Below are 19,187 nucleotides of genomic sequence, written 5' to 3'. Positions count from 1 at the left end.
TTATCACTCTTCTCACATATCAAACATTATTTTTATTTGTCGTAAAAAAGCTCTGAAATGCTAAGCCACGCTCCCCTCTTGTGGACAGCCAATTAATATAACGAATGAACCATTTCTAATGAATATTTACTGTGTTCATTTTGCAATTAGTAACAATGCAGAAACAACCTATGCAATTCAAGATTAACATTGTTTCTTTTAGTATGTTGTTACAATGCACACTGAAGCAGTGGCGCAGTTGCACAAGTTCGTAATATTTTCAAGCACAGAACTAGTTTTGAAATTCCTTTTGCATAAATTGACTGTTCGTTTGTAAATTTGTAAGTTGACACCTAATTTGGATGGAAATTTAAGCCTGTCAGGAATATTTCGAAACATCCAGTCTTTCAAGCTGTGTGTCACAGAGGCTGTAACAATTATCTGAATATAACACCATTAAACCTTGTTTCCATTATATAAAAATTCAATATGCTGACAAGGCAGTAATTTAATGTTATTATAAAACATAAATGTTATTAGAAAATGAATTTGGCAGAATGTTTTTGTTTGTTTTATGTTTTTGTTTTTAAGTTCACTTTATGCACATATAGGCTAATCGGGGCTGATCCTGTAGTTTAAAGTGGGATCCGAACGACTATAGGCTCCCATGGGTATCGAACCCGAGATCCCTTGATTACAAGACGACGAAGTTATCACTACGCCATCGGGAGAGCACATCAGAATGTTTTTGTATATGCCATTAGGATCATTTAGTACGTTTAATTTTGAATATAGATATTATATTTCAACGATAATATATGGAACAATACGTATTTTGAAGACAGTGTAAGTTTTTCTTTACGTGTTTGCTTGCAAAATATATAGGTCTTAATTATCCTATCTCTGCATAAAGTAGACTTAATACAAAGTTCGGACTCGGACGTGTTGTTTAATGTTCTTAGTTTGTTCTATTTTTTTTATTTTTTTTTTTTTGGCGATACTCGAAACGATACCGAGAACATGAAGGATTTTTGAATTTCGAGACGAGACCAAGATGGAGACAAGCTTCATCGTTCACGGGGCAAACGAGTTATTTTCCAAATTGTGTGCAAATAATGTGAGTATAGTTACTCTCTGTTCCTAGTGACTTTTTTACTCACCCAAATTTGCACGGTGTGGAGAAAAATTACAACACATTATTTTAACAATATATTAAACGCTCTATCATTCAAATTTTTATGTTGTGTATAATATATTTATTTTGGAACTAGATGCATTAAATCTAGTAGGAATTGTAGATAAGATTGGAAAAAGAGATGCGTTTTCCTTACAAATAAGGTAATGGAACAACATATCCACAACCCACCGCACTTTCGCAGAAATGGTACGAGAAATTTTGGCACTATGTTACGGGGTAGAGTTGGGTAAGTTACCATAAAAAAGTAACACTGTACAGTTACCGTTACAGCGCCTCCCCGATGGCGCAGTGGTAGCGTCGTCGCCTTGTAATCAAGGGGTCGATAACCGGTGGAAGCACATAGTAGTGCGGATCCCACTTCAAACTGTAGGTCCAGTCCCGATAAGCCTTACTGTGCATAAAGTGGACTTAAAACACCAAATCAATCAATCAAATTACCGTTACTTTGAATCCAAACATAACGTATCACTGTTTCCGTTACTTTTTCATACAGTATACAGTAAGGACATTCAACTACATACACAAATATCACGTGTATCACTTTACATGCACAAGTTTAAAACAAGAGAACAAAGCATTTTTCGTCAATGCCAATTCTGAACTTTATTATATTTTTATTTTTGATTATTAAATCATATAAAGTAACGCAAAATAACAAAGTACCGTTACAATTGCTCTTGTAATTTCGGTAATAGGTTACTACAGTACCGAAAAGGTAACACATTACTGTCCGACAGTTTACTGACTAATCAAAGATTCCTGGGTTGGATTCCCTGTGCAGGCACATTTCACAGCGGTTCCGATTACACTGCAAACTGTAGGTCCAGTCTCGATTATTCAATTTGAGCATCAAGTACACTTGAAAACAAACAAAATCAAATACTCCTGGACATGTATATACTTGTAATATTTTATAATATGTGATCAGTCTTGTGGCAATCCTAGACAGTGACTTCACAGTCACTCAGGTACTTGACGTAAAAATAAACTATGAGAAAAAAATAGCCATTTTACATAATATTGTGTTACGCATGTAGAAGATTTTCGCATGATGACGTCTTAGTGTTTAATATAGTCTTAATGACAGGGTTTGAGGAATGTGGACGCAAAGGTAACAGTTCCAAAGATGGGGAGGAAAACGTAGAATTTGTTTTGCGTTGTACAAGGTCATGGTCTTTTTTGTTTATGCAGTCTGTTGATTGACATAGCTTTGTAGAGGTTGCTCGCATGGTATGTGTGCTATTCTCTGGTAAGTTATGTTCTTGATCTTTCCCCGTTTGCTTTGAGGCTTCAGGAATGATCCCAAGCGGCGGTGAACGAAGCATGCTTTTCCTGCTCAGTTCTTCTGCTGATGTGTGTACCGTGGTGGTTGGGGTGGGCGGCGTGTTGTGCGGCGTGAGTTCAATACCAGAGCTGCTCTTTCTCTTCCAGTGACGAGAGGAATCCACCGAACTCAGAGTCACTTGAGTTAACATTGAATTGCGGTGGTTGGGTCCCGAATTTGAGTTGCCGACGCGAGGTACGGTGTTACCTCCCGAACACGCACCTTTGTATACCGTGGCTCGCTGGGAGCAGAAGCCATACTTGCTCAGTATGACGAACAAGTCTCTTCGATACTGCTTGGTCAGGATGGCATAGAGGTATGGATTCGCACAAGAGTTCAGTGGATAGAAGAAGACCAGCAGGATCTTTGAGTCTGTGACGTCGATGAGTGGGTACCCAGCTACTGCTGTTAGGCCAAAGAAGGCGATCGGTGCCCAGCAGGCAAAGTCAGTGAAGACTAGTAGCGCCATCTTCTTTGCGACTGTCATGTCGCTGTGGGTGGCTGCCGCGTTGTGACCGCTTATGGAGAAGTACATTTTCCCGTAGCATGCACAGATGATGATGAAGGCAATTCCGTTGAAGATGAGGAGCGTTATGAGGTATGCTACGTCAGCCATGTCTTCGTTTTCCATTGGCAAACATATGCTGTAAATTGAAAAGATGAAATAACTTTTTTTGACAGGACTTGTGATTGTGGTATTCATCAATTTTCAATATTGTTCATATTTTGAAGGGGCAGTGACAACTGTACTAATGTTTGCATTTTACATCTTTGTGGAAAACAGAAATCGTGTTTGTTTTTATTATCATTGTAATGAAACACTTTCAATTTACTGTTCTTAGTTCTTAGTGGTCATAACGCTTAAAAACAGTAGCGGCGATTGGGTGCCAAAATGGGAAAGGGGAGGGCGGCAAGGACAGTTCACTTTTTTGGTAGACAAGGCTTAGCATTAAAATACCATACTGCGGGGGCAAAAGTGGCAGCTGTCGCTCCCTCCCCCCCCCCCACACACCCCTAATCGCCACAACTGCTTAAAACTTGTCAAAATATGAAAACGAAGGATATCTCTGAAATCTCACTTCTAGTATTCATAGACACCCACACAAAATGTTCCACGGAGTGGCAAAATCAAATAAAAAATAAAATAGAATATGTCGTGTTCAAGTGTCTTCAGAAGGAAGAACCGTTTTAATAGGAAAAGAAAGGGAAAATGTGAATGAAGGAGTGAGGAACGAAGCAAGAGAAAGGGAGAGAGATAAATCTGAGATTGAGAGAGATACGGGGAAGAGAACTGAAAGAGAAGAGAAACAAAGAAATGAGAGACACGAAGAGAAAGAGAAATAGATGAGAGAGAAGGGGAAATCAAGTGAAATAAAAACCCGACACAGAGAGAAAGTGATAGAAATAATGGAAAAAATAAAGAAACGTAGCAGAACAGAAATCGAGAGAAATAAAGGAATGTGGCAGATAGAAATATGGAGAGTAATAATTAGAGCCCGGAAGTTCAGGCATTTATTTTCGTTAAAATAGGCAGGCAAAAAGGCATTTATAATGTGGAAAATAGGCACTAAAAATAAAAAAAAGGCAAAATAAACCGAAAAAATGACGCATTTGGAAGTCGCTTACTTTTATATATAATTTCTGGCAACATGTTAAAATCCAAGACTAGTAGTCTTGGTTAAAATCTACATTGGGAAGAGCATTTCAATTTTCTCCGTCTTGATTGCACATAACTACAAGGTGTTTTTTTAAGTTCTCAACATTCATTGATAGTCGTCTGTCAGAGAGAATGTTTTTCATAATAGAAAATGATCTTTCTACTTCGACAGAAGTTATTGGAGCATACATAGAACAAGCTAATGTAGCTGGACTCATTTTGGTAACAGCATTTTCATCTTTTAGAATATCACAAATTGTTTTCAATTGTTTCAAGTCCTTATTTGCACTCACTACCCGTTTGCACTTTTCCGCAACAGCTGACCCCTTTTCTCCTGGCACTTCCATCATCTGCTGCATAGATCCTCTAAGATTTTCATGGATGCTACAAGAGTCTCACCTCTTTTTTCTAGCTTTGTAATTGTCTCTGGCAATGCACCATAATGTGCAAAAATAAACGACAGTTCATTCTTCGGTTCTGAATAGCACAGGAGTTTTTCACTTCACGAATTTTCTGGATGAGCATCGATCACCTCACTGATTTTTTCAAGGTTGTTAGCATAATATATAGCTGCTGATATCCAGGTTCCCAATCTTGTCAAGACTAGTTGCGGAGGAAAACTAAGCTCAGGCGTAACTTCCTGAAATTTTCGGGTTCGAGAGGGAGATTTCAGAAATATCTTCTTTGTGTTCGAAATCAACCTCTCCACTTCAGCAGTCAATCATGCACAAGGAAATGTTGACCGAAAGGCAATATCCTAACTCAGCATGAAATACTTTTTTCTCACACTTTTCTCCTTCAGCAATGTTGAAACATGCGTGAGTTCAATATTACTTAAATAAGGCGAAAATTATTCACGTAATAAACGGAAGAAAAATAAATGCGAACATTTTTTTTAAGAAAATGGTCAAATTTCATTGAAAAAGGCATTATAATTAAAAATAGGCAGTGGGATTCCAAATAGGCAAAATAGGCAAAATGAAAAGGCTTCTAAAACATTCGAAACAACATAAAAAACGTATATCCGGAAAAATTTTATCAATATATGCAGTAAATAAAAAAAGGCCAAACTTCCGGGCTCTAGTAATAATAATACAGAAGTGAGAAAAAAGAAAGGGAAGAGAAGTACAGAAACGAGAGAAAAAAAAGAGAGAAAAAAACTAATAGGAGTAAAGAAAGAAAGAAAGGGTGAGAAAGAGAAGGGAAAAAAGCAACATAGAATCATGACAGAGAGAGAGAGAGAGAGACAAAGAGATAAAGAAGAAAATGAGATAGAAAAGGAAGGCAAAGCACTGGAAAAATATTAAGTAGAGAATAAGTAAGCATGAACAAGAATATTCTAAAACTGAGAAAAGAATATCAAAAGCCAGAGAAAGGAGGATTTTTCCACGATAAATCGAATGATCCTCCTTGACCGTCCCATTCTGATATTCACTTTCAGCACTTTGATCACTGTTTCCCTGAATACTTAAAATTCTTGAAAGTTCCACAATTCTCCTTTTTGCGTATAAGAATACATTAACACGGACTTCACAAAATGCTCACCTGGTTTTGGTGTATCCACTGATTCCCAACAAAGGAAGCGTTGCCATTGTAAGGGCATACGTCCATCCCAGCAACATGATCTTCACTGCAGCACCCAGAGTTAGCCTCTTGTTAAGGTGTATAGCATAAGTGATGGTGTACCAGCGCTCAATGGTTATAACAGTTAATGTGAAGATTGACAGCTCGCTGGCGAAAACTGTTAAGAAACCTGCAACTTGACACCCTGGGCCTACGAGTAAGAAAAATACTTTAATTGAACATGAAAAGTAGTATGTTCTTCGTTGTTTGTATTTGTTTATGTTAGGGATTACAAATTAATTGGTAATTATCAGGATCGACCGATACAGGCATACAGATTTATCGGTAGAATTACTGATAATATTACCGATTCGATATATCCTACCGACACATACAGATCGATAAGCAGATGCATCAATTTTAACAAAAATGCGTGACTGTCGTTTCGACTAGGGCATATCGGTAATATTACCGATCCGATATTCTCTTGAAATAGCTTGCAATTTACTGCAAAAGCTTTCTTGGGTTTGTTTTTAAGTCCACTTTATGCACAGAAAAGCCAATCGGGACTGGACCTACAGTTTAGAATGGGGTCCGAATCACTATACGTAGCTCCACTTGGGTATCGAACCTGAGACCCCTTGATTGCAAGATGACGACATTACCACTTTACTATCAGGGAGACAATATAGCCTACTACAAACTTCTGCCAGTTTGTTAATATTTCTGTGCATATAATCCAATGCTGTGGTTTTTGGAGATGTCTAAGTGCGTAGTTTAAAATACAAAATCCACTGCAGTTAGCTAGTTACCAACAATCAATAAAATGTTTAATGAACCATTTCTGTTTTTCAAGGAACATTGGAATTTTATATCGGATCGGTAGAATATCAGTTATCGTATGTAAATTTTATCTCAGCCCATCACTAGTTTGTAATAGGTATATTAATACGAGCTGTCCTAACTTTATGGCATTTCGAATGTTTATTACCACAACAATGTCCCTATCCTGGACAAAATCAATCCTTGCCAATTTCCTTCATGCCCTTTTCAACATTTTGATTTCACCTTAGCATTGACCCACATAGTTCTCTTACCTCTATAGCTTTCCTAACAAGGAGCATTCTATCCTCTTCTATGCATGCCACATGATCTGCCCATCGAAGTCTTGCATACATTTATTCTAAATTTAGGATTTGGAAGGTTTTAAGGACACTTTTAAGGGGAGGGGACTACATATGCAACCAAAATTGTTTAGTGGTCGACTCATAATCTTAGCTCCAAAAGTTTGGAAAGTGTTTGAATTGGTTATTTCATTGTGTTTCACCCTCATAATCGCGATTAACCAAAAGAGATGGAGAAACGACGTTATTTTTTATTTCGGCGAAATTGTAAATTTAGAAGCAAAATAATTTTAAGTCTTGGAGAAAAATTTTAGGCGGCTGCCGAAGAAAATTTGAGAGGAAAGGTGTCGTAGCGACAGATCCATGTTCCTCCTTTTTCTCGTCTTCTAGGTGTAATGAAGATTATGCTGTTGCGCGTGGTCAATTAATTTTTTATGTCATATGAGACCGATCACCTTTTTTAGAGATCAAGGGAGAGGAGAGCGATGTATTGCTTTGAAGTCTCGGGGCGGGGGAGTGATCAGTGATTACCTTCTTCGCCTTGAACAAACACCAGTGATACACAGCTCAGTATCAGCTTGTGGGAGAAGTAACTCTTTACCTTGTCTTTAGCAAATAGTGCTGCGGCAGCTTTAATTAATAATTACGTTATGTATTTTAACCTACTTTATAATTATGATACTTGGTTTCCTTTCAGAACATTACTAGATTTTTTTTCTAAGTCAACTCATTTTATAAACACTAAACTAAAAATAAATGATAGAATCCAACAATCAAATCTTACCAATCTGCCAATCAATGGCATGGTTGAAATATACACCAATGGAATGCAGATCCATGGCAGCTATGATGAATAGATAGATCCCCATGCAGAAATCCGCAAATGCCAGGTTGCACATGAGAAACTTGGGAACAGTCATCCTGAACCTACTGCTTGCCAGGACAACCATCACCAGAAGGTTCCCAACCACCGCCGCCACAACCACAAACCATACGGCAACCCTCAACCATGATGTACCCATAATATCCTCACACGGGTTGAAAGCATCTGGTATTGGATAACACATCACATCTCTGTAGTTCTTGGATATTGTGCCACACTGGGCCTCCAACACTGTGCTGTTGAGAGCGATATGGGTCGCATGGAATTCACCAAAGTCCGAAGACTTCTGTTCGTGGCCACTTTCAGCTGCTTCGTAGCTATTCTTGTGCGAGGTAGTTGCATCCTTTGGGGAGTGAAGTATCTGGTTGAACTTTCCCGGTTGACCTGGCCCGTGGAAGACCTGTTGTCTCGGGGAATTCCCTTTTGGATTTGGGGTTGTTTCTTCCACGTGATCCTCATTGTGAATCCACTTGTAATCTTGTTCCCAGATGCCGTCCGTGCTTCGTCTTCGCTTGGTGAGTTTTGTGAACGTCGTTGCAGCCACAACTTGTGAACAGTTCTTCTCAATTGATGATTTGAATTGCTGCAAGATGAAGGTATACTTAATATTAGGATAATTAGACTAGCAAAGCAAGAAAGATTGATAAATTAGAAAGAGAAACTCCTTAACAAATAATTAATCAAAGTACTGGCACTGAGGATGTAGAACGTAACATCTTCTACTTTGGTTAGTTTAGTAAGTTGTTGATGAGTGTTCCTCCACTTCTCTATTTCTATCACTTAATTCGCACGCACAACCACGTCGATACATACAGTTCGAAGAAAATTACAACATAAGAAAATGGTTAAATTTAACATTAAAAGACTTCCAAATTTTGAAGCTTTGTATTTTCAAACTGTCAAACACACAGAAGATGAATTAATTAGTGTCGGCATAGTTATGAAGATAGTTTGGTTTAGTTAAGCATGGACACCGAATGCCAAGAACCGGGTTCGAACCGCTGTTGATACACAAACGTATGACATTCCGAAGCCGCATGATTGACGTATCATTTGCATCTGTTTACGGCCGTGTTTTCCAGTTTTGCAGAATCCCGTTTCGCCGAATGGCCCAGAGACGCATTATATCAGATTTTTCACCTAAGTAAAATTCTCGGCGAAATGGGAATTCCCGTTTCTCCGAATCCTCTTTCGCCGAATATTTTGAAAGGAGGGAATTTCTTGCAAAAACAAACAGAGAAGTGGCGAAACATACCTAGAGTAGAGAAAGGACTTTTTTTTTGAGTGAATTAGATGAAGCTTACAGATATAATAAAAGGATTGGAAAAAAGGGAGAACTCGGGCACAATGACGCTGCCGATTACCTACAATTTTTAATATCTGCTTAATTGGTAAATAACTTTCTCCAGAATACAACGGGGGCTAATACAGTTTGTAAAAAATTAATAGCGACACATCATCCTTACAGCAATTTTCATAGAATATCAGCATGTATAAAAAGAAAAAGAGAGCAGAATACTTTTGAGTTATTTGGGACATCTTCGGCCATGAGCGATGCTAGTTAATTGTTTCTGTATCATTAATACACCCTCTATTTGGTGCTGAAACCATTTACTTTCTGTGAAAGCAGTTATTTTGACGGCGGAAGAAGTGTGTGGGAGGATCTTTTTTATCGGCGTTAACTGACTTTGTGGTGAGCTTGTATTATTTCGACAGTGTGACGTGATAATATTTTTACTGTCTGGAAAGTGTGAACGAGTGAAATATGTTAAAAATGTGACATTTCACCTCGTAAGCAAGGGCAAACCCTTGCTTTGCAGAGTGAAGGCAAATCCATGAGACAGATTGGTGGAATACTGAAAATTCATAATTGCGCGGCAGGCAGAGTTATTAAAAAACAGAATGTACAACACAAATCGTCTCTCCGATATCGTTGTGGCAGAAGGAAGAAAACGTCGCCTAGAGCAGATCGGAACATAAGAACAACAGCATTGACATATCGAGGACTGAGTTCCCGCCAAATTGCGTCTGTTCTGCGAACGGACCTTAGAATTGATCTCAATCATACCAGTGCAATAAAAGGGTATTACCAAGGGAAAAAAAAACACGTAAGAAGCCGCAGGTAACACAGGTCCACAGGTCGTGAGTTTGTCAGCCGATACGCAAGCTGGACTCAAGATGAGTGGAAACACGTGATTTTCTCACATGAAAAGATATTTAACATTCTAGGAAATGATGCAGGTGTGAAGTTGTGGTTAAGAAACGTCGAGGAACTCCAAAATGATTGTATTTCTGAGATGCAGAAATTCTCTGGGTTAGTAATGGTATGAGCTTGCTTTACAGTTAAAGCTATCGGAGGGATCGAGATATGTGAAGAATTAGTTGATTCTCGAAAATATCACATTCTACAGCACAAAGTACTGGTAACAGCCATGGACCACTTTTCTGGGGACTACTACATCTCAAGGATGACAATGCATCATGTTATCGATCACGAGTGGTTAATCAGGGGGTCACGGACATGGATATTCCAAGACACCGTTGGTTACCTAACTCCTCCGGATATTAATCTAATTGAAAATCTGTGGGCCATTATGGGTAGAAAACTGTGCAACAAGATATTTTCGAGTAGGCTGGAACTCATAGGTCAGATCGTCCGGGCTTGGTTCCATGACATTGAGTTGAACTTTGCCGTAGTCTTGTTGCAAGCATGCCTCGACGATTGGCCGTATTGACGAAAGGCAAGGGAGGGACTACCAAATACTAGTGAACTGTTTTGCACCTGTTAATGTTTGTTTACCGTGTGGTTATTGGCAATATACGTTGTACTGTGATGGTGATCACAAATTCGTGTCAACTTCCATTCTGGTTAATATATCGTTTATAAACCGTATGCGAGATAGTGTCGCTATTTTTTCTTTACGAACTGTAATAGGAAGAAGAATAAAATGTATGAGATTTGCGGACGACATGGCTTTACTAAGAGAATACGAGAGGACGGTGAATACTTGAATGCCCACTGTGAGATTAATAAAATAAGTTTGTTTGTGGACTTTTGGACAAAGAACTAAGAAAGCGACTAACAAGGTGTTTTGTGTGGAGTGTATCATTGTATGGTGCAGAAACCTGGACGCTACGAAAATATGCTTTAGAAATTTAGCTATGGCAAAGAATTGAGCTTGTGAAGTGACCAGACCAAGTAACAAAAAAAAATTAAAAAACCCTGGAAATATTCAAGAAAAGGACTTGGTTGGGACACTGGCTAAGAAGGAACTACCTGCTAAAAGACGCACTGGAAGTAAACTTAAGATTCACTTTCGTCAACCAATAAAAATGTAGAACGAGTTTCCGAATTCGTTGAAATTATTTTTCGCTTCCTCTCTGAAAATTCCAGCGGAGGGAAAATTCTCTCCCTTCAAAATATTCGGCGAGAAGGGATTCGACAAAACGAGAATTTAGTTTATGCAGAAAATTTTGCTTAGGTGAGATATTTGTCTCTGGGGCATTCGGCGAAACGGGAGTAAATCCTTACGGCACCATTCCCTTTGCTTCAGTGCCAGGGGCCCCGCGTTCAAATCCAGGCCTAGGCATGGATGTTTCTGAGTGTCCATTCATAAATTTCATCATATCATCACTCATCCCCATCTTCGCAAATTAGCCAAAAGCGACACAAAAAGTGAAGTGAAATAAATCAAATCAGTCAATCTTTGCCTCGGTGGCCGAGAGCATCGAGAGGTCGACCCGCTCTCTCCCCACCGAAGGCCTGACCTGGGGATGGATACGTCATTGTGAGTATTCAACACTTTCATCTGGCAGTCAGTCATTCTTATCGTCGTCATTAACCCAAATTGTACGTATAATAAAATAAACACAAATTGAAAATGGAAAATCCAAACAAAGTCACACCCATTATAAATACAATTACATAATCAAATTTAAAACCTGGCTAGATCGATCACACACACATACACAATTTTCAAAACACCCTAAAACGACCCCTCTTGCCGAGCGTATGGTAATCGATTACGCAATTTTCATATGATTGTTTTTCGTGTATAAAAAGTATTGGTATATCCAAAATTGCAGATAAGAATCCTGAAATTTATTTTCCACGTCACCATAAACCATACATTTCTTTCTTTAGCTTTTCCTCAATATTTTTGATTGGGTGTAAATCTGGAATGGTTACTCCAAATTCCGCACCTCCCAAAAATATATTTTTTTGTCATGATATAATTGTGATTTTATTGCCTCTTACCATGATAATCTTCGAGATATAGTTTAAGAACTACGCTTTATAAAAGGCCTAAAATAATTTATAAAATTATTATTAATTTTTGACGAGCACATTTGATAAAAATTAAGAAAACTTTACTCTTTGTAAATATGTGAGGAAATATTATTAATACTTGCGGTACATTAATTACAAAACTTACGATATTCATAGAGTGCCATCTCTTGGAGCAACAAGAACCTTTTTTTTTACTAATAATATGGTTATTGTTGCATCTCTCTCCTGCAGATTAAAACAAATAGCACGATTTTCCCCCACCTATTCCTACTTAACATGCAACTTGCTGGTGGAAAAAATTCTGGATTACGTACTATATTCTATACTTCGTAATAATGATCTCTCTATTTAACTGCCGAGGTGCAATTGTCATTTTATTGACGAAGGAGCTCGAGGTATTTTCCCTGATCCAATGCTTAGGTAAACGTGCAAAGCAGTGCTGGAAGAGGGGTTGGGGATTGGGGGGATACGGGAGGATGTTATCCCCCCGTTAAGAATATTTTCAGAAAGCATCCCCCAACCTACTGCATTGTCCTCATCCGCCCACATACCCCCAAGCTCGATCAAGCATTCTTCCAGCTAGGAATTTCCACTTCGAGTACTGGTGTCAAGCAAATTGGCTTGTTGCCTACTTCTTCCATAGTAAGAGTTAAAAGGAAGAACAATGCCATAGATTCCCTAGAAGGAGAGGATATGGGGGTTTCGTTGACCCACAGTCACTGCCATGTCATTGAATAGTACTAGTTGTCCTCACAGCCCACCAACTTAATGTGCAACTTGTCAGATGGCAACAACTTGTATTACCCCTCTTACGTAGTACTAAGGTTTTAAAATGAAGTTACATGAAGGGGTAGACAAAACAAAAAAATAATTCAAGCGCTAGCCAATTTCTCAGGACCCAGTATTTTTTTCATTCAAATCCAGGATAAGAAAGCTATGAATCTAACTAAAATAAAGGTACACATTTTGAATTGTTATCTTAAAACATATAATTGAATAATTAATATAAGATTGGATTAAAAGTATTTAATTCTTGCAGCAGAGTGACCTTCCTGTCTCTTTATTTTACACACACACACACACACACACACACACACACACACACACACACCCACACACACACACACACACACACCCACACACACACCCACACAGATATATATATATATATATATATATATATATATATATATATATAGAGAGAGAGAGAGAGAGATAGATAGATAGGTAGGTCTTTTCTTCTGTAACAGAATGAATAGCTACTTAATATATTTTAATATATGGCCGTCTCTACCATATCACTGCAGATTTTAAATTTCAGCAACAGTGAAAAAAATTATAATGGCATATTTATTATTATGATTTAATGATATATGCGATACAGAAAACACACGCACAAACGTTGTTCACACACAAGGTTTTTTTTTTCTGAAACAGGTCTTTTACTGTTATCTGGACAAGAGCACTTTCTTCGATACCATATTATGAAATAATTGATTTTTTAACGTATGTGTTAGCTAAACCCAATACTTCTGAGAAACGTAATTCCCGAATTCTAATTGGCTGTAGACATGTGTATACAGATTTGCTTTGACGGGTATAGAAAAAAAATCTTAGGGCTCCGTAGCCTCGTCTTTGGGTGAAAAGGCTCCGTGGTTTGATTTTTTTTAGAACCGCTTCTCTAAAACAATCTTCCTTTCCTATGATTCTATTTTTCATTTTCATTCTCTTTCACTTCCTATTTCCCATTCTCTCTTTCATCTTACCTTCCCCTATTTCTCACTACTACATATTATCTCTCTCTATCAATTACAGACACACGAGCGCAGAGACAGAGAGATACAGTATATACAAATAGACATGACAGCATAAATGGAGCCTATGTAACTAACAGTACTGGAGTAAAGAGCAAAGGTATTGTGTTGATCTTACCTGATATCTCTCATGCTCCTTTGGATCATGCATTGCTGGGAAACGAAATGCACAGCAGTGGTAGGAATAGGTCAGCCACGCCTCTTTAATGTGCTATAAAAATAGAAAATAATCATCAAAAACAACTACATATACATACGCGTACTTTAATTTATATAAGAGAGGTGGCTAACCTTGTAGGTAGTGACATTTTACTTTCTCGAGTCAAGAATACTGATGATATACCAAAAGACACTTTCATTTCTTCACAAACGTTTGAAAATCAACATATTTTGGATAAATGAAAATGAATATCGCAAATTAAAACACATAACAATTGCTTATTGTACAATCACCGTTATTTAAAAATATATAGTCTGACATGTTGGAGAATATAACATACTTTTGAATGTTTTATTGGCCAGGCTGGAAGATTTGTATAGGAAAGTATATATTCTCTCTTTTTTTTTTCATTCGTTCAGATGTGAGTTTTTGATAAAAAAGAAACATTCCACTGCTGAAAAGTTTGTACATGATATGAAAACCCTATTTCTCTCCAAAATAAAATATAATACAAGAGAATTCCAAATTCTTACGATATTTGAACATTTCAGGAATCATATTAGAACTAAATGCTAACAACCGATGCGCACTCTCTTGTGAATTTTGGCAATAAGGTTCACTCTCCTTGTTAAATGTGTTTTGGCAGTAAGGTTCACTGCTTGTTAAATTTGTTTTGGCAGTAAGGTTCACTGCTTGTTAAATTTGTTTTGGCAGTAAGGTTCACTCTCCTTGCTAAATATGTTTTGCCAGTAAGGTTCACTCCTTGTTAAATTTGTTTTATCAGTAAGGTTCACTGTCCATGCTAAATGTGTTTTGGCAGTAAGGTTCACTCTCCTTGCTAAATGTGTTTTGGCAGTAAGGTTCACTCTCCTTGTTAAATGTGTTTTGGCAGTAAGGTTCACTCTCCTTGTTAAATGTGTTCTAGCAGTAAGGTTCACTCTCCTTGTTAAATGTGTTTTGGCAGTAAGGTTCACTCCTTGTTAATTTGTTTTAGCAGTAAGGTTCACTCTCCTTGCTAAATGTGTTTTGGCAGTAAGGTTCACTCTCCTTGTTAAATGTGTTTTAGCAGCAAGGTTCACTCTCCTTGTTAAATGTGTTTTGGCAGTAAGGTTCACTCTCCTTGTTAAATGTGTTTTAGCAGTAAGGTTCACTCTCCTTGTTAAATGTGTTTTGGCACTAAGGTTCACTCTCCTTGTTAAATGTGTTTTGGCAGTAAGGTTCACTCCTTGTTAAATTTGTTTTAGCAGTAAGGTTCACTCTCCTTGCTAAATGTGTTTTGGCAGTAAGGTTCACTCTCCTTGTTAAATGTGTTTCAAACAACTATAATAACATGTTAATTTGTTTTTTAAAATGTTCGGAATAATTTCTGAAGTTTTCTTACCTGAAAGCTGTAGATTGATGGAAAAACTTTCAGTGTTTCAGTGTTCTGTATGCGAAGATACTCGAGATCCTGTAGCCCTCTCGTGGGTAATTGTGTAATGGACGTTTGTGACAAATCTCTGTAATTTGAAAAATATGAGAATTTAAAGTTTCACTTATTATTTTAATTTACAAAAACAATTCTTAATTCTTACATAGGCTAATTAGAAAATATTTATCATGTTGGCAACTTAAAGGAAATTTTCATTAGAGAAAGTAGTTTAAACTTTCCATGCTTGCTTCATGGCATCATTCCTGTTGTACAACACAATGTACAATCTCCAACCCTGCCCTCATATCCAGTGTAGGGAGGTATGGTCATGGAATCTGAAGTTATTCGGGTTAATAAGGTTAATAATTATTATTGACAAGAAATAAAGGCTTGGGAAGAATCAGAACAAATATGGTTGGCTTGAAAGTGTTACTCATTAAAAGTAACTGAGTTACTCAGTAAAAGTAACTGAGTTACTCGTTAAAGTACAGGCACAATTGCTTTGTTAAAAAAGCAACACAATTACATTTACTCATTTTGAAAAGTTACCGAATTATAGTTACTTTATTCCAGATAAGATATAACTCGCAGAGTTATATATATATTTTAATTTAATACTTATATGAAGTGCAAGTGATGATTGAATTGATTTGATTTTACTTCGCTTTTTGCCACTTCTGGATAATCGCGACGAAAAGGATGAATGATGACAAGATTAAATTGATGAAAGGATAACCACAAACACACATGGATAGGACACAAGTTCCACAGAGAATTATACTGGCTGTGAGTCCAGACGGAACTGCAAGCAAGTTGCTCATTTGTTTCACTTATGTGTATCTCATATTAAAATTAATTTTCATTCAATTATAATAAACCTTGTGTGTTTAAATATGAAAATATAGAGGTTAGAAAATTCTGAGTATCCTTTTGACCTAAGTCAAGCAACAATGCTCGCATGCAAAATTACCTTTAAAATGCACTGTTAATTTCGTTACTTGGTTACCTTGAAAAAGTAACGGAGTTACAGTTACTCGTTTCAAAAATTAATTAATAGGACAAGTAACTGATACTGCGTTACAAGTCACTACTTCCACTTACTCATACGTCTTGGACTGAAAGGGGAATTTTTTAAAATATTTACAGTTTTTGTTTGTAAAATACTTACAGCTCTCTCAGACTTCTGATGCCCGCAAAGGCTTCTGGGTGTAAATTCGTTAAGAGTCTGTTCCCTTTGAGGCTTCTGTAAAATAGTGCAAAAGGTGAGTAACGGTTCAAATCCCAAAGATATGCACATTTTATGGACTAAAAAATGAAAACTTTGAAAGAGTTGGCCACAGAAACATTCCTCCTCACAACAGCAATCTACTCATGTGCGAGTTGTGATCAAGAGTTTTGGGTTTATCGGAGAGATGTTTTGTGAAAGTTTTCGGACGGATTTGTACCCTTCTACAAGATGAGAGTGACGTAGGCTCTCGGAATGCCGAAAACTTTTCCAGGGCTCACCTGGTGGATATTCCGAGAAAATCTTTTCAATGTCAAGTAAGCTTCAAGATACGAGCGTTCCAGAAAGAGGGGGGTTCGAACCCCCTCCTCCTCCGAAGTACCTTCAAATAACAATGACAATAATGAAGCATGGAAAAATAGGCAGTCAAAAACTATTTTCAAGTAACTTAACTATATTTGAAACAGATTTTCACTAAACACGCTCCAGAACCAGGATCTTTTTGTATTTAGCCTATAATATAACTTTTTGGTTTAGGATTTGTTTACCTATTTGAAAATTAATTTCAAGTATGGCTAAGTCACTAAGCAATAGTTTTAACTATATGCGTGATTTAATTCTAGTTTTCACTAGTAAAGAATTGAATCCACCGTATAATTCGTTAAAACAAGGACAGACCCAGTGCTCAAAGTGGAGGGGATGCAGCGGGACAGTAGCGTACGCAGGATTTCATCAAGGGGGGTGTTATTTCTAAAACTTTTTTCCAAATTCACATTACCATTGTTTTATTATACTTTAATTAAATAATAATAATCACAATTAATTAATAATACTTATAATTAATTAATTAGCTGAATTAATACTAATAATACTACAAATACCACTACTACTACTATTAAGTAGTAGAGATCTACATAAATATAGTATTTATGAAAGCAATAGAACGAAATTACTTTCTAGTCATTCGATTTTTATCAAATCCTGGGAGCATTGTTTTGTTTCTTTGTTACGAAATAATTGTCTGGTCAACGAGGTGAGACATTTCAGTGGTGAAGAAGATCCATAAATACAAGAAAACATATTAAAATAAATTGAAATAATCAAAGTATGGAACTCATCCAAGGAGCTGCGGTGATCTGGTCGGTAGAGCGTCTGACAAGTGACAATCACGCGGGAGATCCGGATTCGATTCCCGAAATTGGTTGAATTTTTTCCGGCTTTTTCCCCGAATAAAGGTAAAGGTAAAGGTAAAGTGTTCCCCTGTGCATAGCACCCCGAATAAAGGTCCTCGATAATTCACATCTGGATTATCTCGCTGTTCTTACCAACAAAACATTTTACAATAGTTAAGCTTATTGTTGTTTTAATAATTGTCTAGTCAACAAAGTGAGACATTTTAAAGAGAGACATTCAAACGAGCTGTGGTAAACAATATAATGGGAAGATGAATTGGTGACTATTCTTGTCCGCCTAGCCTTTGTCTATACATTAGCCTCTTACAACGTACCAATAACTTTATTTAGTTAATTCTCATTGTTCACACACAAAAAAAATACATGTTCGTTGAACACTGGCGTACGTAGAGGGGTGGCCGACGGTGTTCCAGCCCCTACTGAAATTTTGATAAAATCAGAATTTTCAAATAAAAATCCGTTAAGAACTTTAAGAAAATCAAAATGTGTAAATGCGAAACCTCTTTTAAAGTGAATCCCGATTACCATTTTTGTCTTTGAATACAATTTTAATAGACTGAAAATCTCCAAAAATACGAAATATTTTATTATGCATACTGCCCTCCAAATCGAAGCCATTTGCTATCCACATTTACTATTCCAGCCCTCCAGAAAAAATAATCCTGCGTACGCCAGTGTGTTGAACATTGTTGCAACTGAGATAGAAAAAACCTTTTTCTCTTTTAAATCATAGTTACCCTAACCTAACCTCATAAACTAGTGGTTATTTTCAAGACATCACTCTGAATGACGCGTGTGTTTGGAATGCTGTGCTTTTCTCCATGCTGCATGGAAATAATAATTCAAATTATTATTATATTATTATTATTATTATTAGTAGTAGTAGTAGTAGTAGTACTAGAAGTAGTAATAGTAATATTATTGTCCCAGATCTTTGACTGTGAAAAATTGGTCATTTAATTTTTTTCAGCATTTTTCATATTTCACAAGCTCAAGGGGGGGGTTTAAACCCCGTAACCCCCCTTGCGTACGCCACTGCAGCGGGATAATATTCCCCCACATAGGAAGAATTAAACAAAGCACCTCCCCCTATTGCCCCATGTTAAAACATGGAAGCACCCCATCCCCCTAGCTATAGCCCCAAGGCTCAAGCAAACATCCCCCCACCTAACAATTTCAGCTTCGAGCACTGCGCATAACTATTTTTACGACTCACAATTAGTTTTAATTAAGTTAAAATTCTAACAATTATGATTTTATAAATACGCGTGCTTAATTTTGCCCCGCACGCTTAAGCTTGCGGACGTATTTTCTTTACAATTAAATGTCAAGTATTTTCCCATAGGAAGAAATAACAATGAAAAA

At 37.1% G+C, this 19,187-nt stretch overlaps 1 protein-coding gene across 1 annotated transcript in view; it reads right to left on the bottom strand.

Annotated features, from left to right (window-relative positions):
* Positions 1-2,202: 2,202 nt before the first annotated feature.
* Positions 2,203-19,187, bottom strand: part of LOC145985587 (lutropin-choriogonadotropic hormone receptor-like) — a 29,090-nt gene continuing 12,105 nt past the window's right edge. Inside the window, exons 7-12 of the mRNA XM_083119656.1 lie at positions 16,573-16,647; positions 15,375-15,492; positions 13,952-14,044; positions 7,630-8,311; positions 5,704-5,932; positions 2,203-3,145 (exon numbers count right to left, since the gene is read on the bottom strand). Of these exons, the coding sequence (XP_082975782.1) occupies positions 2,203-3,145; positions 5,704-5,932; positions 7,630-8,311; positions 13,952-14,044; positions 15,375-15,492; positions 16,573-16,647 (2,140 nt within the window). The remainder of the gene's footprint in view (positions 3,146-5,703; positions 5,933-7,629; positions 8,312-13,951; positions 14,045-15,374; positions 15,493-16,572; positions 16,648-19,187) is intronic.

Source organism: Lepisma saccharinum, chromosome 3 (genome assembly GCF_977018435.1).
Source record: "Lepisma saccharinum chromosome 3, izLepSacc3.1, whole genome shotgun sequence".
Taxonomy (NCBI): domain Eukaryota; kingdom Metazoa; phylum Arthropoda; class Insecta; order Zygentoma; family Lepismatidae; genus Lepisma; species Lepisma saccharinum.
This window is presented reverse-complemented; position numbering and strand designations above follow the sequence as displayed.